Below are 24,045 nucleotides of genomic sequence, written 5' to 3'. Positions count from 1 at the left end.
CGCACCTCATGAAGTTTTATTACATTAAAGGAGCTATATAAATGCAAATTGTTGTTGTTTTATGTTAACTTACCTCAATCAGAAAGTCTCGGAGCGCCACAAATGTGGGTCGATCATCAGGTTTGTGCGCCCAGCACTGCAGCAGCACATTGTAAATATCCTGAGGGCAGTCTTCAGGTCTTTGCAACCTCTCCCCCTCCTTGTCAATCTTGTGCAAGATCTAGAAAGTAGAAATAGTGGGCCAGGTGAATAAATAAATCATCATGGCCTCACAAACATGGCTATGAATATGCACACACATTCGCAGAATCACATACACAAACACGGACTACCTATTACTAAGTTTGCTGGTCACTGAGTAAAATAGTTATTTCTGCAAAACTGATGTCATCTGTATTTTCCTGCACAAGACACAAGCATACTCAAACATACCTGCATGGATTTACATATGCACAAGCTCAGCCATAAATACTCTGAACCACATGAATAAAAACACCTGCATACATATATGCTCGAGGCAGAGGCAACCAAAGGCACCAATATAGAGAAACACACCTGAGCGCTTGGTACACGTATCTGGAGACAAACATACACATACATAGGCTAACCTCAAAAATATTTACTGAGACAGACCAAAAGATACCCAGAGGCACACAAGTGCAGACACCTTTGAGACACATAGACATTTGCATGGTGAAACATAGACTGACATTCAAAACTCCATATGCACACACAGATATGAATGTGTTTGTGTCCACTACCTGACTTCCATTGAGGCCTATCCATGGCTCCTGGCCATAGGTATACATCTCCCACAGAGTGACACCAAACATCCACGTATCGCTGGCATGTGAGAATGTCCGAGTCTTCAGACTTTCAGGGGCACACCTATCAAAATAAATAGATCAGAAACATTTAATACCAGTAAAAGAATGGTTTCCAAACATACAATCAATAGAACTAAAGCCAAGATATTTCATACAGCAATAGGATGATTTATGGTTGCCAGTGATGAAATCAGGGTGGTGATATGAAAATTCTTGAAACGAAATAGCTCTGCAGCTCACTATTCTTGGTCGAGTACCACAACTGGGGAAAATAATTAAAATGTAAAATCAAAGGGCGACCCAAATAAATGTCACTACTACAAAGAACCTGAACACCAACAAATCCTTTTTACTTGCTGTAAGTTGTTCCCTGATCATTTTACAAAGTGCAATGACATCACCTAAAGGCAGAGATCCAGTACAGCATTGCATGAGCAAAAAATCAGGGGATGAATTTTCACAGTCATGCCTGCCTGGGCACCAGTTTTCTGATTTTCATGGGGCAGGCATTTCACAAGATGCATCCGAATTGCTTCAGTTCCATGGGGATGCCCTCCCACTTATCCCCACAGGAATTGATGGGTTCAGTGTTATAGGATGATGGCATACATGTGATCTCAGTGAATCTTCTAGGATCATGGCCCATGGATTTTTTTCCCTTCATACCTAAAAATCAAGAAAACAAAAAGTGGATACTGATTTCATCTGATTGGCTGTCTCTACCACTACTGTCCTTTCCCAACCCATCAGGTCAAACTTCCTCAGAAGTTTCCCCCACCTTAGTCTTGAACTCATATCATTCTCTGGTTTCCCTTCTTTCTTCCCTCATGCCTTTGCAGAGGTTATTTTGTCCATGAGACCCACCTCCTGCATCCAAGACCCTATTTGTACTAAATCCCTTGCTCCCATGTTAACTGCTATTGTTAACAGTTCTCTCTCTTCAGGTGTTAACACCCTCTACTTAATTCTGCATGTTTGAATCCCTCCAGTCAAGTTTCTGCTCCTGCCATAGTAATGAAAACAGCTCTTGTCAAAGTCCAAAATGACATCCTAAGTGACTGTGACAAAGGTAAACTATCCCTGCTCGTCCTTCTCAATCTGTATACAGCCTTTGACAAGGTTAATCACTTCATCCTCCTCCAACGCCTCTCCACTGCTGTCCAGCTGGGTGGGCTGCAGTTGCTTGGTTCCATTCTTATCTATCTAATCATAGACAGAGTATAATTTGCAATGGCTTTTCTTCCTTCTCCTGCACCATTACCTCTGGTGTCCCCCAAGGATTTATCCTCAGATCCTCCTGTTTCTCATACACATGCTGGCTCTTGGTGATATCATCCAAAACCACAATGTCAGTTTGCACATATACGTTGATGGCACCCAGCTCTAACTCACCATTGCCTCCCTCAACTCCTCTGTTGTTGCTAAATTACCAGGCTAGTACTAGATGAGCATAAATTTCCTCCAACTAAATATTGTGAGCACAGAAACCTTTGTGTCTCCAGTTGCTACAACAAACTCTGTTCCCCAGTCAGTCCCTCTCGCAGGTAATTGTCTGAAACAAACTGTTCACAATCTTAACTTCACATTTGATCCCAAGAACTTCTGATCTATGCCATCATGAAAACCACCTATTTCCACCTCCATTGCTTCAGCTCAACTGCTGCTGAAACCCTCATTCACGCATTGTTATCTCTACACTTGACTATTCGAAAGCACTCATGGCCAGCCTCCCACGTTCTACCCTCTAAGTTTGAGATCACCCAAAACTCTACTGCCCTTGTCCTAACTCTGCACGAACTCCCATTCACTCATCGATCCTATGCTCACTGACCTACACTGACTTCGAGTTAATCAACACCTCAATTTTAAAATTCTTATCCATGTTTTCAATCCTTCCATGGTTCCACGCCTCCACGCCTCCCTGTGCGTAATCTCCTCCACCCCTACAACACTCTGAGATAGCTGCACTCCTCCAGTTCTGTCCACATGAGCATCCCAAACTTCAATAACTCCACCACTGGCCTTCAGCTACCAATGCACTAAGCTCTGGAATTCCCTCCCTAAACCTCTCCACTTTCCTCCTTAAGATTTCCTTATCCCAATCTCTTTAACCAAGCTTTTGGTCATCTGTCCTAATATCTCATGCGGCTTGATGTCAAATTTAGTTTCACAATGTTGTTGTGAAGTGTCTTGCGACATCTTATGTTAAAGGCGCTACATAAAAGGGAATGATAATTTATATTACTTTACTCCTCCCAGAAAACATATGATACAACTAAATGCTTCTTCTGGACCTCCAGTTCCTTGGCCCAGAGGCTGCTCTTGCTCACTTTGATGCTGCACCGTCCCTACAGCTGTGCCACAGGAAGGTGGGTGAGACCCTGGAGGCAGCCCTGTGCTTGTCATATAGTCTGCACTCAGCCTGCTTGCCACACTGTCACTCCGAGCTCACTCTATCCATCAAGTAGAAGGCCACTCAGGTTCAGGCCTAAGAACTTGGCATTATAACAAGCGACAGATATCCAGTGGCCCAAGGAGGCTGCACACCAGACCCAGTGGCACAAGCCTGCCTTTTCAGGTCAGCATAAAAGTCCATGGAATCACTACAGCAAAAATATTTCAGGGCAGGCTAAAAATTTCTGGCTGATTCTGTCAAATCTGAAGTTACCAGGAATAACAAGGTCCATAACTTAATTAAAAAGTGATGAACTAAAACAAATTCCACCTCCCCTGCCTGTGCCAAATCTCTCTGCTGTTGTTCCATGTAACAGGTATTTCTCATTGTAATACTCCCACAGAGCACTTAAATATAACACAATTGATTGGAGTGGAAGAAGCTGTTCCCATCAATTTTATCATACTGAGATTTATTTTTCTTCAACAAGATTCATCGAAGGAGCTTATATTTAATACAAGTTCTTCCATGATTGTGGGGGAGCTACACTTTTCTGAGTGTGTCTGAGCCGTGCAGGTTCTATTTCTGCATGGGTGATAAGATTTCAGTGCAAGTAACTTCCCACACGTACCAGGCAAAAGGAACCTTGCGATGCTCCTGCATAACATAGTGATCATCATTCTGTGGAAGAGCTCTCATGAGTCCAAAATCACCAATTTTCACTAACTCATTTGAGGCCAGCAGAATATTCCTGGCTGCTAGGTCCCGGTGAATGAAGCGCTTGGACTCAAGGTACGCCATGCCGTTTGCTATCTGTATTGCATACTGGCACAATGTTGAGATGAGAAAGTAACTTTGGTTTTTTCGCAAACGATCCAGTAAAGAACCAAGTGGAGCCAGTTCAGTTACCTGGAGAAAGCAAATTAATATTGTTAAAGGGATCTGAAAGTAGTAATATAAAGCAAGTAAGATCAACCTGAGAATAAGTGTATTCTTTATGAAATAATGCAATATAATACTTCAGACGTGTCCATCTTTTACTGAAATAGAATGCTCAGAAAGGAGATGGATGATGCAGTGTCAGTCCACTTAGACATCTAGCTTAAAATCAGACTGGACAACAGTTACTACAGATTTCTCGCTCTGATAGGGGGCTGGGCTGCTTAGGAACGGGAGAGAAAACTGCCTGGTAGAAACTTGTAACCTTTGTAATATGCGTTTTATTCTATTCCTAACAGTGAGGATAAATGTTCCCATCTCATACTGACTATTAGTGAATGGGTTTGGCTAGGCCTATTCAGTTCTCTATGGACATAGCCTCAATACAAAACTGCTTCAAATAAAATGCAACAGTTTTGGCAGCTTCACTCAGGGAGACCATAAATGTTGGAAATGGAAACATTACACTGCTGAACTTGCAGTTAAGACACATTTTCAGAGTACGTAAATGGGAACACAAATTGCAGCTGCTTTTTGCTGGTGTAGATCTAGGGCTGATGCTGAGAATTCATTCATTGTGAAAAACTGCAAGCATTTTAACTGCCACCTTATTCAGCAGCAAGCTTAAACAACTTACCTAGAGGGAAGAGGATATGAAGCAAAAATGGGGACAAAATAATTCTGACAGCTTTTCTATATTTTCTCTGAAATTCTGCTTACCATTTTCATTGGGTGGGTGAGCACAACACCATACAAGCGGATAAGGTTGAGGTGGTCAAGAGAATGCATGGCATTGACTTCTCGTATAAAATCATCAAGAGCGTCAGGTTGGTTTAATACATCGGTTTTCAAGCACTTCACAGCCACATTCATCTGGTAAAATATATAAGAATTAGCTTCAAGTACCAGTTAGCTTTATGAACTGCAATCCAGACACTCCTAGACCTCCTATTACATAGGTTTAAATAGGATATATGACACTGAAACAGACCATTGGCCCAACCAGTGCATGCAGGTGTTATGTTCCACTCGAGCCTCCTTCCATCTTTTCTCATCTACATCGACCAGTTGTCTCATTTCCCTTTCAATGCATCTATACTATTCACTTCACCCAACCATGGTAGCAAGTTTCACATTCTCACCACTCTTTGAAGATTTCTTCTGAATTCCCTATTGAATTTCTTGGTGACTATCTTATATTGATGGCCTCCAGTTATGCTCTTCGCCAAACAAGAAACATGCTCTCTGTATCCACTCTATTAAAACCTTTCATAATTTTAAAGGCCTCTATTAGGTCTCCTCACAGCCGCCTTTTTTTTCGAGAGAAGAGATCCAGCCTGTCAATCCTTTCTGGATACGTACACATTTCTGGTATCGTCCTTGTAAATCTTCTCTGCACCCTCTCCTGTACCTCTATATTCTTTTTATAATATGGCAACCAGGACTACACGCTAGACCCCAAGTGTGGTCTAACCAAGATTCATTATAGGTTTAGCACAAATTCACTATTTTTCAATTTTATCCCTCTAGCAATTGAGCCTTTTCTTGGTTTACTTTTCTTATGTCTTGCTAACCTGTGGCTATCCGTTTGATATATTTGTACTCCAAGATTCCTTTATTTCTCTACCCCACTTAGACTTGCACCTTCCAAGTAATAAGTGACTTCCGTATTCTTCCTATGAAAGTGCACTACCTCACATTTATCTGCATTGAACTTCATTTGCAAATTATTTTCCCATTTTACAACGTCCTCCAGCAATTTTTTACAGTTCTCCTCAGTAATGACTGTCACCCCGCCTCCCAAACAATTTGGATTGACTGAGAAATTGTGTTTTTGATTCCAAAGTCCAAATATTTAAGGTAAATTGAGAACAGCAGAGGTCCCAGCACTGATCCTTGAGGAACATCACTTCCCACCTTCTGCTACCCTGAATAACTACTCTTTATTCACACCCTCTGCTTTCTATCTTTGAAGTCAAGCAGAAATTACTAGTGTTAACGTGGATGATGTTCCTGCAGGAAATCTTTCAGGATAACAGAATACCAACAACTAAAGGCCAGGGGATTTGGTTCTATGTTACAACACACAGTGTTAACAAAATTTCGAAAGCAGACTGATAAGAAAATTCACCCCCTTCAGTCCTGGGAATTCCATCAGCATTTACATAGTTTTCGTGGCAGAATAACAGGCCATTAGGCCAAATGGTGTTTGCCGAACTTTATGGGCAAGATTTTCAGGTCATTGGGCGGGCATGCCTGGGAGTGGCTGGGAAACAGTCCGCCAGCCGCGATTTCACGCTGGCTGGCCAATTAAGGGCTAGCCAGCGTGAAAGGCTCACTGAGAAGCTCAGCACTGCTGGGGTGGGGGGCAGGAGGAGTGCAAGTGCAAACATCTACACATGTGCAGGGGAGCATGCGCTGAAAACTCCCTGAAGGCAGGGAACTGCTTCAGTGAGCTGAAGAATTTTAAAATCAAGAATAAAAATATTGAAAATGTGAAAAAAATGTACCCACATAGGACTCACTTACATAAACAAAGACATATTAAAAATTCTGTCAAAACTTTTTTTTAATTAATGTTGGAAACTCATCCGTAAGGTTGGACAGGCAGCAAAAAATAGCATTTAATTAATTGATTAATGGCCTTAATAGACCTCTTAATTCTCGGCGGGTGCGCTGCCAACTCTCATGTGTGCGCGCCCGTTGACTGAAACATCTCGTTGAGTGTGCGATGACGTTGGGGCGCACGCCTGACATCATTGCGTGCTAGTTTACGCCCGATCGGGTCCCGCGGGATGTAAAATTCTGCCCGATGATTCACATCACCTTCTCCCACTCTATCTAACTCCATCAAACATCTTTTCCTTTCTCCCTTTTATGCTTATCTCCCTTTCCCTTAAATTCACCTATGCTTTATGCCTCAACTACTTCTTGTGGTAGTGAGTTCCAAATTTTAATCGCTCACTAGTGAAGAAGTTTCTCCTAAATTCACTATTAGATTTATCAGTGACTATGTCCAGCAAATGGAAACATTTTCTCAACATCTACACTATCAAACCTTCTCATAAAGACCACTATCAGGCAACCTCACAGTCTTCGCTTACCCCTGCCTCTCATTCCTTCTTGACATATATTCCATCTCAATTCAAGTATTATTCTAATAAATTCAAAATTTGTTGAATAAGTTTGGACGGGCAAATGGTAGAAAGTAAATGAGGTGGCGAAGCTTCAGTAAGGAGAAAGATGCAATCATTCAATATTCAAGTTTCGAACAAGGCCATGATGCCAATGCAATTATTTACAATGAAGTTGTGAATGGAAAGGTTCTTGTCCATGAATGGACATTCTGTAAGGAGATGCACAGATTCATTGGCAGATTCCAAGGAATCAGCAGTGGAAGCGGTGAGTGGGATGGGAAGGAAGTTGATGAGATTACTTCCCAGAGGGACTACTCAACAGGTCAGAGAGAGAGATTGAGAGAGGGGAGAGCGGGGCTTATATAAAGGCAATGACAAGTGGCTCACAGGGCCCTCAGGCTTGGAGCGAAGCAGTGGACTTATCCAAGAAGGATTCAAGCCTCAGAGAACAGTAAGAGAGAAGAAAATCTGCAAAAATGAAAAACTGACATAGGGATTGTGGTGGTGGTGGTGATGGGGGGGTGCAGGTGGGTAAATATCCTAAAGTGCAGAAATGAAAGGCAGCATGACTGAGTGACAGGAGGAGGAGCTAAGAGAGAAGAGCTTGAGGGGTAAAGGGAAGACAGAAAAGATGAGATAAAACTAATGTACTCAGGTCCTGCAGCAGAATATACATGCAAGTGGGCACGGAGGAAATTCAGACCACATTGGAATGGTAAAGAGTAGAATAAATATATCTTGATTATTTAATAAAGAGATATAAGGAAGATTTGTCTCACCAGCGATAAATAGACAACCACACATAGTATAATTAGCTTCAATCTGTGGGCTTTGTGTTTAATCTAGTTTTCAAGTGTCATCACCCTGTGAACCTGGACTTACAAATTTTCCAGAAGGCGACTGCCATTCACCCCGCCTCACAACTCCAAAGGACCCATCACCTAGTTTCTCATGAAGTGTTAGATCTTTCTCAGTGATCAGACATGTCAGAGTCTGGTTCCCTTCAGGTGGCGGTGGTGGAGGAGTTGGTAGCTTGCGAAATGTTGCTCCTGGCTGAGGCTGGAATTCAGATTCAGGACGTTTTCCACTAAACACCTGGAAATATACAACAACTGTGAACTGCCCAGTGTCCCCTTGATTCAAATCTGCATCAATGCGCTCTCATTAAATTCAAACAAATGTAGCAAAAGTGTCTATACTGTGCTAATGTGACGTACCATTTTCCACATCAAGCATTCATGAAATCAGATGGCCAGTTCAGTGCCAACAAGTGGCCTTGAGAAAACAATAATACTTTTAACAAACAGTCAATTACATTACATTTCCTCTCTCATTGGTGGAGTGGGATGATGCAAATTGGATGTACTTCTAGGAATTGACAGGGAAAGACACAATTTCAAATGTAAGGGAGTTAGAATTGAGAACTGAAGGAGCTTATTCACACACAGAATTGGGATGCTGCAGAATTTACTTTATTAGTGGCCAAGGAAGAAACTCTGCCAACGCTTAAGAGTAGATTGGACAGATGGACAAAGGCAGAGGTTTTGAGAAAATATGGCAGGCAAATGCGACTCAAACTATTTTCTTCCATAAAGATTAAAGGTCAACACAGATTGGCTGGGCCAAATGGCCTGTTTCCATGCTGTAACTTCTATCAAGCATTAAAAAGTATATGACTGTGTAATAATACATTATGCAATAATCATATCTTCACTTTATTTAAACCGATCCCCACCCTGACTTGCACGCCTGGAAGCAACTGGGCTCTTGCACACAATGCTCCAGACTAATTTCTTTCCTATCCTTTAATGTTGCACAATAACACAAAGATGTCAATCATTTTCAGTAACTGGCAAAAACACTCCTTTTCATTTATAAAAAATTCTAGCACCCAAACAAACTTGGGTTGTCCGTTCGCAACCATCTAGGCTACTGACTCATCATTTCTTACAGCCCATTAAAATGTGGGTAACCTCAGTCAAAAGATATTGGGGATAGACATAAAACAGATGGTAGCCATTATACACTCTGCCCAGCCATTGTTATCAATGGAAAAACTTAGGCAGGCAGTGTAATGGGTGGCAAATCCGCTGCCACCTGATTTACACCCCTGTCAGGATGAACTTAACCCAATTCAGACTGCCTGTTTGTCTTGGCTTTAAAAGAAATATACCAATTTCCACATAGCAAAATGAAATGGGCTGCTTCTTATCAAGAACAGATTAAAAACTACCCTCTCCTTCAGTTTTGGAAATTAAAAAAATATATTTTAAAACTACTTTCTCTGAATGGCAGGAGATATTCTACTGGAAGAATCAGGGGAAGGTTGTGAAGTGGTAATGTTACTGGACTAGTAACCCAAATGCACATACCAATGCTCTAGGGACACATGATCAAATCCCACCATGGTAGCTGTACCAAACCGCTACAGAAAGTTAAAAAGAAATAAAACTGGATAAACCACTCGGCATGAAGCTAGACACCAGAAACAACACCGTCTCCACTCGAATTTGCAAAGTCCTCTATACCAACATCTGGGGACTTGTGCCAAAATTGGGAGAGCTGTCCCATGGACTAGTCAAGCCACAGTCTGACATAGTCATACGCATCAAATCATATCTTACAGCCAACATCCCAAACATTTCCATCACCATTATTGGGCATTTCCTGTCCCACCAGCAGGACAGACCCAGCAAAGGTGACGGCACAGTGGTACACAGTCAGAAGGGAGTTCCCTGGGAGTCCTCAACATTAACTCCGGGCCCCATGAAGTCTCATGGCATCAGGTTAAACATGGTTAAGGAAGCCTCCTGCTGAATACCACCAACCACCCACCCTCAACTGATGAATATTCCTCCAAATTCAACACCACTTTGAAGTAGGATTGAAGGTAACAAGGCTGCAAAATGTACTCTGGAGGACTTCAATGCTCATCAACAAGAGTAGCTCGATAGCACTACTACTGACCGAGCTGGCCAATTCCTAAAGGATATAGCTGCTAGACTGGACTTGTGGCTGGTGGTGAGGGAACCAGCAAGAGGGAAAAACCTACCTTACCCTCACCAATCTAGCTGTCACAGGTACATTTGTCCCTGACATTGATAAGAGTGATCACTACAGACAAAGTCCAAAGAGGATACTGTCCATTGTTTTGTGGCACAACTAATGTGCTAAATGGGATAGATTCAGAACAGATCTAACTGGGCATCCATGAGGTGCTATGGACCAGCAACAGCTGCAGAATTGTATTCAACAACAATCTGCAATCTCATGGCCTGGCACATCCCCCACTCTTCCATTATCATCAAGCCAGGGGATCAACACTGGTTCAATAAGGAATGCAGGAGAGCACGTCAGGAGCAATGCCAGGCTTACCTTAAAATGCGGTACTAACCTGGTGATGCTACGTGCATATCAAACAGCAGAATCAGCATGCAACAGAGCTAAGTGATCTCACAACTAACAGAGCAGATTAAAGCTCTGCAGTCCTGCCACATGCAGTCATTAATGGTGGTGGGCAAATAAGCAACTAACCAGAAGAGGAGGCTCCACAAATATCCCCATTCTCAATGATGGGGGAAACACATCAGTGCAAAAGACAAAGCTGAAGCACTTGCAACAATCTTCATCCAGAAGTGCAGAGTGGATGATCCATCTCGGTGGCCTCCTGAGGTTCCCAGCATCACAGATGCATGTCCTCAGCCAATTCCACATGATGTCAAGAAACGGCTGAAGGTACTGGATATAGCAAACTCTATAGGCCCTGACAACATCCTGGTAGTATTACTGAAGGCTTGTGTTCCAGACCTAGCCACGCCGTATCCAAGCTGTTCCAGTATAGATATAATTCTGACATCTATCCAACAATGTGGAAGATTGCCCAGGTATGTTCTGTCCACAAAAGAGAGGACAAATCCAATTGGGCCAATTACCACACCATCAGTCTATCTCGATCATTAGTAAAGTGTTGAAAGGTGTCTACAGTGCTGTCAAGTGGCACTTAAACAGCAATAGCCTGTTCACTGACTCTCAGTTGGGGTTCCGCCAAGGCCACTTGGCTCTGGACCTCATTACAGCCTTAGCCTGAAGACAAAAGAGCTGAATTTTAGGATTGAGGCAAGTGTGATTGCCCTTGACATCAAGATAGTATTTAACCGAGTGTGACATCTAGAAGTCATGGCAAAACTGAAATCAATGGGAATCAGGGAAAACTCTCCACTGGGTGGAGTTGCACCCAGCGCAAAAGAAGATGGCTGTGGTTGTTGGAGGCCAATTATCTCAGCCCCAGGGCATCACTGCAGGAGCCCCTTAGGGTAGCGTCCTAGGCATAACCATCTTCAACTGCTTCATCAATGATCTACCCTGCATCAGAAGATCATATGTGGGGATCTGTGCTGATAACCACACAGTATTCAGCACCATTCATGACTTCCTGGATACTGAAATAGCCTGTGCCTACATGTAGCAAGATCTGGGCAACATTCAGGCTTGGGCTGACAGATAGCATTTTGCATTCATGCCACACGAATATCCCATGCCTTACCATTGCTGAACCCCCAACATCAATATCCTAGTGATTACCATTGATCAGAAACTTAACTGGACCAGCCATATTAAAACTCTGGTTGCAAAGGCTACAAAGTCAAAAGCTAGATATTCTACAGCGAATTACTCACTTCGTGACTCCCAAAAGCCTATCCACTAGCTGACATGAGTGCAGCGCCAACAACACTCAAGAAGCTCAACACCAGCCAGTTGATTGACACCCCATCAACCACCTTAAACATTCACTCCCTCCACCACTGACGCACAGTGGCAGCAGTGTACACTATCTATAAGATGCATCGCAGCAACTCACTCAGGCTTCTTCGATGGCACCTTCTGAACCCACGACCTCCAATACCTAAGAAGGACAAAGGCAGCAGACACTTGGGAACACCACCACCTGCAAGTTCCCCTCAAGCTACAGACTACCCTGATTTGAAAGTATATTGCCGTTCCTTCACTCTTGCTGGGTCAAAATCCTGGAACTCCCTTCATAACAACACTAGAGTGTACCTACACTATAGGGCTGCAGCTGTTCAAAGCAGTAGCTCACTGTCACCTTCTCAAAGGCAATCAGGGATTAGCAACATATGCGGGCCATGTTAGTGAGGTCCCCATCCCATGAAAGAATAAAAAAGGGGATAAGAATTAATTTTTTAAACATTGCTTAGTATCAGAACTCACCCTGATTGACCATAGAATTGTTCTATTTAGAAGTTCAGCTGCCGTTCAGCCATGTTTTATCCTCACTCTCTTAAATTGTATGCTATGATTATTTAATTTCTAAGCTGCTCAGCAACTCATTGCAACCAAGCGATATGGGGAAGAATTCAAAGCTTCAAATGAAACTGGCTGTCCACGTAAAACAGGAAGCAGGTGAAAGGATTACACTTCCACTGTGCTAAGACTAAGTTGTCCGTTTGCTAACTGTAACTATAGAAAGAAGGATCGGAAGACTTAGTCCTGTTCCAGTAAAAGTTAAAAATAATGCTGTGAGCAGGAGGAACTTTATTTAAATCTGTTCTTTGCCAAAGAATTTCCTGTGGTTTATGTTCACCCTGAATGATAAAAGCGGGTGTAGATTTTGTCACTGAAAAGCTGTGATCTGTTGATTGATTGGTACCAGGGCCTTGAGCTGCTGATTACACTATCAGTCACTGCTGCCAAAAACAGCAATATACACATGTAATTTTAGAAGCTACTTAATCCTGGATTTCCTGTTTGTTTGTTCTTCTGGCACAGAGAGAGGGGGCGAGAGAGAAAGAGAGAGAGAGAGAGGGGGACGGGAAGAGAGGAGAGAGAGAGAGAAAGGGAGTTGGGGGAGAGAGAGAGTTAGAGAAAGAGGGGTGGGGGGAGTTTTAACCAAGAGTCCACAGAAATTCTGGGCCAAGAAAAAAAGTCACAGATTTCATAACAGCCCATGTTGTAACAGCAAATAAGAATTTGGTACAAAGCATAAACAACTCTTACAAGAAAATGGACTCCATTTCCTTTCGATCCAAACCAGCTCACATTCTCTCCTGAAACAAATCAAGTCCAGTAATCCACTGAATTATGTTTAAATGAGGCAAAACATCTCAGAAACTGAGTGAAGCTCACAAGTGACCCATTACTGCAATTCTAAGTGGACAGATTTCACAGCCTGATTCGAGCCAGAACGGAGGCATTGGCGATTTTCCCCAAGGTAGGCCTCGGAATTTGCCCTGCACTTCTAAACAAGCCAATTAAAGTCTGACTCTGCAACTGTTTGGAATCTTCTTGGGATGGGGGAAACAGCATTGAGCAGCTGTCAGAATCAGACCAGCTGCAGGCAAGTCAGGGGAGAGACATGGAGATAGGAAAAATTTTAAAACGTTTTCATAGATTAAAGGGCTTACCCTTTGAAATTCAAGTTGGACCAGCCCATCACAGTTTGGGAGAGGAGCCAGTATTAAGAATTTTGCAGGTCAGGGGTTCATCACCCTCCTACATCAAGTGGGCATCAGAGCACTGGGCAAGGCTACTTGGACTCCACCTGAGCACCAGGAAGGGTGCAGCTGGAAATAGGTGCTGTACCTTCAGAAATCGAGGCTACTGAAGGCGTGAAGCAGCAGCCTGCACATGAATGCCAAGCATCAGGAGGCCAGAAGAAGGTCAAGAGGCACGAAGGAGATGGAGGCACTATCTTGACCACAGGTTCTTATACAGAATCGAAACTACCTGGACATGGCTGAGAACCAGTGCCAAAGGAGACTGCAACTCTCTAGGCAGATGATCACGGACATTTCTACCCTCACCAGCCCCAGACCTCTGCAGCATCTCACAGGTGGCTGCGCACCAGTGCATCACCCAAGTGACAGATGCCTCCTCGTTGAGGCTGGACAACACATCAGATTCACAATTGATGGGGCATCGTTGGCTCAGAGGACACTGAGTCCAGTATTTGGGTTGCTCAGGTGGTGCCTGCAATACCTTCCTGTGTTCTTCATAACCTGGCCCTCCAGAGGTGTGCGGACAATGAGACTCTGCAAAGGGACAACTCATCAAGAGAGGGGGATCATGAGGTAAGAGATGGAGAATTGGAGGTAGAGGGGAGATGATGCTGAACAGATAATTGCCCCTACTGTATGACGAGGTGGCTTCCTACTGCCTCCCTCCGGGAAGAGAACCTCCCTCCTCTCCCTCATGGGTGCCAGACCTCCTGCTTCCCTGTGACATCTTGATTCTCCATCATACAGTGGCAGACATGGCACAAACTCTCTCCTTCAGGTCAACCAGCAGCCTCAGTGATGATTGCCTTGGGTGTCTGAAACCCACGTTCATTCTTGCCCCCACTAGCTTTAATGGGAAGGGAAACCCATCTCCATTTCAATTAAGGGTTGTCCCCTGCAAAAATCCAAACTTCACTTGGTTTCCCACCAGAGGCAGATTTTAGACACTAAAGCATACCTGGCTCCCATTTCCCACCTCCATGGTGAAAATCTGGCCCAAGATGTCTACATTCACAGGCACAGTGTAATGATTAAAAGTAAGAATCTTTCCGCATCCCAAATCCACTCCAAAGTCCAGCAGTAAAGTAGAAACCTCTCAATAAAAAAGCGTCCTAACAGCCAAATCTTCTCTGCATCCTATTTTTGTTAAGCTAATGCTAGTAAATCTAAGACTACTGATCTCAAGTGGGTAGCTCACATTTTGTAGCTGCCCAGCATGCAGTCAGGCCATGAAGCCAAACTCCTCTAGAGAGTTCAGCACTATGACATCTTACAAGTGGGTACAACTCACCTACAGGCAGTGATCCTCATTGGTTGGGAACTGCTGTTCTTTTTGGATTGGTGGGAAGCTTTAAGAATAATAGGCAATCTTTTTTGACTGACTGAAAATCACATTACTGATCAGTTGGCAAATCAATGCTCTACACCACTGCCTGACTCCATAAAGGAGTTTAAATAATGGCTTGTGACATGAATAAGGTTCTGATCACCCATATCTTTTTGTTAAGGTTGCAAATCATATAAAGTACAACTCTCAGTGACAATAAGGAGCTTTCTGAATCACTGCCAATCTAGATCAGCTGCCAAGAGAATGATACGTTAATCTGAGAAAGTGATTGAAAAAACTGCATTTGCAAAGAAGTAATACTGTGTTTGCAAAGAAGTGGTTTTAGACACGGAAGTGGGAACTCGATATACAGATATGGGAGTCCTGCCACATACACTCTGATACTTCCAATTCAAATCAGCTTTGCATTGTTAGTTATTACAAGGCCTTCTGAAAGCACTGCTGCCATAGCAATGAAACGTTCCCTTCTCAAAAGGAACTCTCAGACAGAGCTATGAAAATCACTGATGCTTAATTCAACTAAAGCTCGACTGTCACAGCACCAGGTTAGTCAACTGAAATAACCTAATTGTTTATATTCCCAAGGAAATAGTGGGGTAATTCCAGCACTCAAACATGAACTTGGAAACTATATGAGATAATCCTGTATCAATGTGACTGCTTGATCATCTCCTATTGCATTCCCCAAGATATGTTTCAAACTGTGATCATCTCACTAGCAAACATCCATCCTTTGATGTTGCTTCTTAAATTAGTTTTATCTTCCTCACCAGTTTTCATCCCACATCTCTCAAACAACAAATTACTTGTATATATTATAGCAACTTTAAAGTAATAAAATGCCCCCAAGATATTTTAGAGGAATGTCATAAAGCAAAATCTGACACCAAGCCACATAAGGTAATAATAGGGTAAATGGCCAAAAAAGGTAGGTTTAAGAAGCTTCTTGAGGAAATAGAGGTAGAGTCAGAGATAATTAGGGAGAGGATTCCAGAGCATAGCACTTAGGCAGCTGAAGGCATGGCCGCCTACAGCGGAGTGATCAAAATCAAGGATGCTCAAGAGATCAGAAGTAGATAAACAGAGATATCTTGGAGGATTGAGAGAATAGAGGTTACAGTGATAGGGAGGGGTGAGGCCACAGAGGGATCTAAAAGCAAGGATGAGAATTTTAATATCAAGACATTACTTGACCAGGAGCCAATATAAGTCAGTGAGCACTGGAGTAATAGATGAACAGGACTTAGTGCGACTAAGGACAAAGGCAGCAGAGTTTGGGATGACCTCAAGCTTACCAAGGGTAGAATAAGGAGTCAGCCGGGAGTGTTTCGGAACACTCTAGTCTAGAGGTAACTAAGACATGGATGATGGTTTGAGCAGCAGATGAGCTGAAGCAGTGGTGGAGCCATGTGACATTACAGAAGCGGAAAAAGATGGCAGCTTACCACCACCTTCTCTAAGGGCAATTACGGATGGACAATAAATGTTGGCCTAGCCAATGACACCTACATCCCATGAATTAATATTAAAAAATAGTGATGACACGGCTATCTCATCAGAAGCTTACCTCAAAGTCAAACATGACACCAAGGTGGCGACAGACTTGTTCAACCTCAAAGTTGCCAGGGTCAGAGATGGAGTTGGTGATTAGGGGGCAGTGTTTCTAGGGCAGACCAAAGGCACTGTTTTCAACTTTCCCAATATTTCACTGGAGGAAATTTCTGCTTATCCAGTATTGGGTATCAGATAAACAATATGATAATTTAGCAATAATGGGGAAGTCGAGGGAAGTGGAGGAGAGGTAGAGCTGGTTTTTGGATAGTGTCACCCAGGGATATCATGTAGATGAGAGAAAGGAGGGGGCCAAGGACAGATCCTTGGGAGATACCAGGAGTAATGGTGTGGGAGAAAGGAGAGAAGTAATTGCACCGGATTCTCTGATTAGAACTGAATAGATGAGAATGAAACCAAGCAAGTAATGTACCACCTGATTGACAATGGAGAGGTGTTGGGAGGAGGAGGAGTGTGTGCTCAACCATGTCAAAGGCTCTTTGCAGGTTGAGAAGGAAGAGAAGGGATAGTTTACCTTTGTCAAATTCCTAATGGGATAAGTTTCCATGGGCACTGACTGCCCCTGTACCATAACTACAGCGTTTATTCATAAGTGAGTCTTGATTGCAAGTGGGAGATAACTTTACTCTCTTCTCAAAAATGAAACAAATTCCAGATGGATAGCAACCTTTAGCATTCCCTCTCATCCATTCCATTTTCTGCTCTCATAGCCAGATTTCCTGCACTGCATAGGGGCTTAGGGCAGGGAATGAAAACACCCATCAATATTTTCATCATAATTCTAATTTTTTCTAGGCAACTAGGCAACATCAAAAGTAGGAGGCATGAAACCAGCAATGGCAAGAGGGGCAGGCACCTTTGAGTACTCAGGAGTTGAGTGAAGGTCACTCACCTTTGAATGATTAGGGAGTTCCTGAATTTTCAGTTATTTCACATCTAAGGTCTGAAGTAACTTTGAGTGCAGGTGTAATAAAAAATGAATTCTTTAACAATCCAAAACTATGTCAGGCTCAGCAAAATTAGCACCCAACACTGACCTTTTCCCATGTAAAACAGAGCAAAAGCTAGCTTGCAGAGATAATTGTGTGCCTTTTCAGAAACAAGGAACAATTCAAAATTCCTTTCAATGCAGATACAATAATCACAAATGCAAGTTACAGGAATACCTTGCTCATCCAGGATTTCCGCTTACACATAGCTCTCCTTCGCTTTACAGCTTCCCATAACCTCCTCTGGCCTGTGAACATACAAAGAATTGTCTTATATTCTAAGGAACAGCTCGACATATAGTGCGGAATGCTAATTGGTGACAGAAGCACAGATTAAAGATACCAATGTTGCAAATCCATCTGGTTAGATGCAATAATGATAGAGAACTTTTCTTTATCTACCACGTAATTTAGGTTGGTAATCAGCTGGCAATTGCAAATGAAGTGCTCCTTCTCAACATTCCCCCACACACCTTCCCCTGCCACTGAATAAACAAATACTTAGCGCTTCGTCAATTGTAAAATATAAGTCCTAAAAATTAACACATACCCTAACAGATAGGACAGTATGGAATGAGGAAGATCAAATTTGCACCAGGGTACAAAACACATCCTGGCACCCTGACTTGAATACATAAATGAAGCTCTCACTTGTGTTAACATTCTTGTTAACCATTCTCTACCAATAACTTTTTAAAAAAGATATTTGAATTCCCAGTGACCAACTTAAATCAATTGCACAACAAGATTTCAAGTCTAAAGACTTTTACTATAAGAAAATATAAAATCAACTTTAACTAAAGGCTGCATATACAGTAAATCACAGAAACAATAACTCTTCTTAATATCTTAACCTGACCGATAACCCCACACTGCATACATATACTTTACAGCGTGCTCTCCACGAGATTATAGGCTTTGTAGGAACCAGTCCACAGCTAATACCAGCTTCCAATGGTTCACATCTTCCCATTTCGCTGAGTTATAACGTCGCGTGATCATTGAAAGGTGCTTCTCAGTTTTCAGAGACTTTCCAAACCCTCTACCAGCAGTAAGGTTCACTCTGGTGTTTTCTCCACCTACCCTCACAAATATTCCAGTCTTAGAATGCCATTTCAACTACTGTCCATCCTCCTGCCAGCATTCCACCTGGTAGCTTGCAGCGGACACTCAGCCTTTTCCAATCTGATGACCACACCAGCTGCAGCCCTTTGTCTGTGAGACTCTCTTTCTCTCTCTCTCTCTTTCGGACCAAAATAAACTTGGAGACCAGAAGTCTGTCAATAGTCAATCCAGCTGATCTTGTCTTTTTTTTCAGGTGTGAGCATTTTGCACCTTGCTCCCAGTAAGTCTCAACCTGGGCCCTCCAGACCCATGGTAACCAGTTTGCTGTTGGGCAGAATTCATAGCAGATCACATGACTCCTTTCATTCCTCCATTTTACATTAAATGAAAAAGACAGCCAAAACATAATCACACATAAAACCTCGGATTTGTTACACTTGTTTTAAGTGGGAGCATGGCCGTCTAGTTCAAGGCTCTTATCTCTAAAATGTGGCAGGAGCTAGTAAGTTTGTTGATTTTCTTCTCACTACCAACCCATACCAGTACCTCCATCTTAGATCTTTGCCTACATTATAAAAGTGAGCACTTCAAAAGTAATTTATTCCTGTGATGCACGTTAAGATGTCCTGATGATGTGAAAGGCATCATAAGTAGAACTAGAAGCTCTTAATTTCTAATTAGAAGAGCATCAGGTTATCCAAAATTAATTGGGTAGCATGCCAAACACTCCCTTACTTCAGGCTGTGGGTTAATAATTCATAAAAGGCCATACCAGATGGACAGACATTTTGCTTGAAGGCCTGTTGAGCGAATTTTCTTTGTTTAAATTACACATTGTGGCAATAACAATCTTCACATGTAAAAACAAATCCCATCCAGGGTTTAAAACATGTCAGGCAATTGCAATTAACAACCCTGCATGGCCTGAGCAAAAAAATATTAGTGCACCTGACCTGCGCACCATCCAATGGAACCTGAATTCCCACATTTTGTATTGCAGGTCATGTTAATATTCTGACGCTCCACTGACACAAGAATGTCCCTTGAAGGGAGCTTTTGGGTGAGGAAACCACCATTCCTGCAAGCCTCAGGCAACCATAATATTACTAACAGTCAACTCCTGCAGGCTGTTATCCAAAAGCAGTCAGAGGGCCTCCAACCCCATTGCATATTCTACTACTCCGTGAAAAAAAGGAAGCTATTGATCTTCTTGCTCCTTCAGGTATTTCCTGGCAGCCCCTTGTTAAGAAACCTATACTTACCTTTTTGTTTTAGTTCGGAGGTCAGGAACTCCAGATCCCAATGGACCTCGGACCTTCCGCACATGTGCCACCTGGGAAATAGCTGCACATGCGTAGTTCGGTTTTCTCTTTACATTCTTCTGGCCGGGGACTGGCCCTATGTGCCTGTGAAGAAGGGAAAAGAAAAAACGGCGCAAAGAAGCAGGTCAGATGACCTGATATGAGTGCCATCGTAGTGAGTGTGTCCCAGGGAGCAGGACATGGGAGGGTGACAGGGAAAAGGTCCCAACCCAGGAAGGGGTACAGGGAGAGGTTCCAAAAGGTAGTGTCAGATAATTGATAAAACCAGGGGACAGAAATAAGTCCCTTAGGTGAAGTTAAAGAAGGAAGCAGAGTAATAGGCTTAGAATTCAAGAGCTGCAGGGAGCAGACTTTAAGCAAATTGGGCATGAGGGGAGCCCTGAGGATCTGAGAAGGCAGCCAAAGGTTGGTGACTCTGTGCTGGGGGCAAAGGTGCCCCTTTGGAGCAATGGTGTTCTGCTTGGCATGGCCGAAGATCTGAAATTGTGCTTGAAAGGTGAAGCTTGAGCACACTTGGAGATTCAGTAGAAAGGAATCTCAGAAGGCGAGACTGAAATCCTGTGACGTGAGTCATTGTTGAAGCCAAGTAGGAACGACTTTTGGAGAGAATTCTAGGGCGAGATCTTCAAATATGGGGATTGGAAACCCTCGTGAAAAAGACAAAATTTTAGTGAGATTGGTTGGCTCACAATGTGACAAACATCTGGGGTGGGGGGGTTGTTGAGAAAGCTATGGAATCTGTTTTGGTCGCATGTGTCATCTATTATGTAGTGTGGTGTGTCTGACCACAGTTTGCCTGTTAATTCACATGAACCTCATACTCTAATATTCAGGGTAAGCATGAGATAGATATTGTAAATTGTTTTATCTATTTGAACTTGCATTGTAAAGTTTATTTTTGTTTGTTCAAAACCCGTGGAATCTTGTAGCTTTATTCACTTAGTAAGCATCTTGAATCTCAAAATTTATCTACTTTAAACAAAACGTTATAAGACAGAATAGAAAAGAAAAGAATAGAAAATTAAATGTGGATGTAAAGAGAAACAGAGAGGCTTATGGAGGGAATTCCAGAGCTTAGGGCACAGGCAGCTGAAGGCCACCAATGATGGAGCATGGGGATGCATGAGAGGCCAGAATTAGAAGAGCGCAGAGATCTTGGCGTGTTGTAGGGCTGGAGGATATTAGAAAGATGGGGGCAGGTAAGGACATGTAAGGATTTGAAAACAAGGGTGAGAATTTTACACTAAGGCAAACTGGGACAAACATAAGTTAATGAGCACAGTGTTCACAGGTGAAGACTTGGAGTTAGGGTATGAGAAGCAGGGTTTTGGATGAGTTCAACTTAGTGAAGGGTGGAAGGTGGGAGGTCAGCCAGGAGAACATTGGAGGTAACAAATGCATGGATAAGCAGCATATGAGCTGCAGCATGAGCAGACACAGGTGATATTACTGAGGTAGAAGTAGGCAGTCTTGGTAATGAAGTGGATATGCAGTCAGAAGCTCATCTCAAGGCCAAATAGGTATCTTATGTCACCTTATTTTACCTATTGTTGTTTCTATACACAATAGTGTACTGATAATGACTACTCTGTTGTATCTAGAAACATATAACTATTCCCCGATATATCTATGATACAGCAGTTACTAACTCTTTTTAAAACTTTGAACACTTGTTTTTACATTACAAAATCCGACATAGAAAGAAATATTAGAAGCACTGCAAAGAATAGCATTTACCAGGGCGGCCCATTCCAATTTTCTCAAGGTCCTCATTTTTCACATAGTCAAAGTGGGAGAGCCGAGTAACATTGAGGTCATCACGGATGCGGAGGAAATACTGCTGCAATTGCACCTCGGTGAGAAGTTCAAGAAGCCACTCTGTTCCCTCATCTGACTGCATGCTCCCACTGAGCTTCTAGAAGAGAAAGCACACAACTGCATTAAAACCCGACTGAATGCATGTGGGAAACACTGGAAAACACAGAAAAGGCACCAGAAAAAAATGCCAGAGGATTACAAGAAATGTTCACAAAACCAAAATATTGGATTTACCAAACATGCATTGGACGTAGGAGTGCTGTTTTAATGCTGCAAGGAGATGTATTCACATGAAGGATACTATGCCTCCTCTATTACTCCATTTGATCTAAATTTAGAGCTCTTGTACTTTTTAAGGCACAGGACACTAGTGAGGGGAATAGAGCTATTTTACACTTCTGGTACCTTTTGCCTATTAGATAGATGTGGAATAAATCTCCCCCTATAACTCTGGGAGCAATTAGGACTAATGTGACGTTTCCATTTCCAATTCATTGTCTCAGGGAAATTACTAATTGTTTCAAGTAATGGAAAGGTTTGTGCAGTCAGTTTGCTCAGTAGAATCGACTTAAGACTGTCCAGAATCACTTCACAGTGGACTCAAAGATTGCAGAAAAAGATGACTATCATATGACCCATTCAGATACGCTGTGTTTGATCCCAAGTTCTGGATGGGAAAGATCAGTGTTTCTACACATTGTGCTATTAAGTGCCTCAAAATTTACTGTTTATTATACTCTGCTATATTTAATATAATTTACTCCCTCCTTTGCTGGTTGTATACAAGCTATGACTCCAAAACAGATAGATGTCTTGCTCATTTAAGATTGAAATTCAATGCAGTGTGGGTTTGAAATTGTCTTTTTGCATTCCATGGTGCTGATCCATGCACTGACCCACCACATTTTTTTTTTACAAATTTGTCCTCTGATTTTCATCCTTCAAGTTGATGCATCTGATGACATGGCTCTACAGGACCAGAGGTCTTCCAGCACTTTGATCTAGTGTCCATTTTTGTGTGGACTTATAAGTAAGCACTGAATGATGGAGTTCATCACAGCTATACCCAATCTTGCCAAAACCCAACATCTGGACCCCGAACAGGAGTCACTGCACAGCAAGACAGTACAGGAAACCTAGCTGATTTGTTTCCTACCCCTCCTGTTCACTCAGTCCTCCACAAATGACCAGGATTTATTTTTGAACAATTATAATCAGCATTCCCTCCCTAGCTCAGCAGCAAAAGAAAATCAAAGCCAGAACATTTCCTCAATGCAATTTGTCCTTGCCCCTAACCTATCAAAGCTTTTTTTTTTGGTTAATTTTAATTGAATAAGGCCCAGCACAGGTAAAATTTTTAATTTTGCATTCATCCACATGTGCTGCCAATATCATGCTCAAAATCATCTTGCAGTATGGTGATGACAGTTTTGCCAAATTGAATGCAAATTAATATAATTAGGTCCAAAACCTTTGCATATCTAACTACCATCACCATTTGCCTTCTGGGGCATGCAAGGACATGTGATTCATTCTAATTTGACAGGATGAATTTGCCCAAGAATTCAATGCATTAAAGGAGTCTTGAACCCTGCTGTACAGAATCTAAAGTTAATTTGTTTAGCGCAAGCTGAGCACAAAAGAAGGTTAAGAATTTTCATTGAACATGTCCCAAATCACAACTTGCTTCCAAACTCTCACTGTTCAGAGAATACAGAACCCAGGACCTTGGATCCACACTTCTTTTGGCTGTTACAGTTAGAAATGTTTCATTGTGGAAAACAAGCCAAAGTTATGACTAACACATTTTTTCCATTTGTTGGTGTTGGCACAAGTGGTACAAGCTACATATTTTCTGCCATGTTGCAGAGTGTTTCTTTTCCTTTCAATATATTTTGAAAGAGTTGTTTTCTTTTCTCCCTGTAAAGGCCATTCATTACCGCACATCCTGCTGCCGCCAGAAGGGACTCTCTGTCTGGGCCACAGACAGAGCCACAAGAAGTGATACTCTGATTCACGTGTGATAATCAGAGAAATTGCTTTCTTAAAGGCACAACGACAAGAGAGAAAAAAATATATTCACCTTTGCCAGCTGGTTAATAAACTAAAACATTTGAC

At 42.4% G+C, this 24,045-nt stretch overlaps 1 protein-coding gene across 8 annotated transcripts in view; it reads right to left on the bottom strand.

Moving 5' to 3' along the window:
* The window catches only part of tnk2b (tyrosine kinase, non-receptor, 2b), a 259,122-nt gene that overhangs the window by 65,349 nt on the left and 169,728 nt on the right, over positions 1-24,045 (bottom strand). For 7 of the 8 annotated variants that reach the window (XM_041216325.1, XM_041216316.1, XM_041216342.1 and 4 more), the window contains exons 2-8: positions 21,847-22,024; positions 17,900-17,970; positions 8,181-8,393; positions 4,882-5,034; positions 3,854-4,131; positions 762-888; positions 74-220 (exon numbers count right to left, since the gene is read on the bottom strand). In XM_041216325.1, the coding sequence (XP_041072259.1) occupies positions 74-220; positions 762-888; positions 3,854-4,131; positions 4,882-5,034; positions 8,181-8,393; positions 17,900-17,970; positions 21,847-22,009 (1,152 nt within the window). In that variant the 5' untranslated portion in view covers positions 22,010-22,024. Of the gene's footprint in view, positions 1-73; positions 221-761; positions 889-3,853; positions 4,132-4,881; positions 5,035-8,180; positions 8,394-17,899; positions 17,971-21,846; positions 22,025-24,045 lie in introns of those variants that run through there. The other variant, XM_041216379.1, reaches the window with a different exon arrangement.

The sequence above is a fragment of the Carcharodon carcharias genome, chromosome 2 (assembly GCF_017639515.1).
Source record: "Carcharodon carcharias isolate sCarCar2 chromosome 2, sCarCar2.pri, whole genome shotgun sequence".
NCBI lineage: Eukaryota > Metazoa > Chordata > Chondrichthyes > Lamniformes > Lamnidae > Carcharodon > Carcharodon carcharias.
This window is presented reverse-complemented; position numbering and strand designations above follow the sequence as displayed.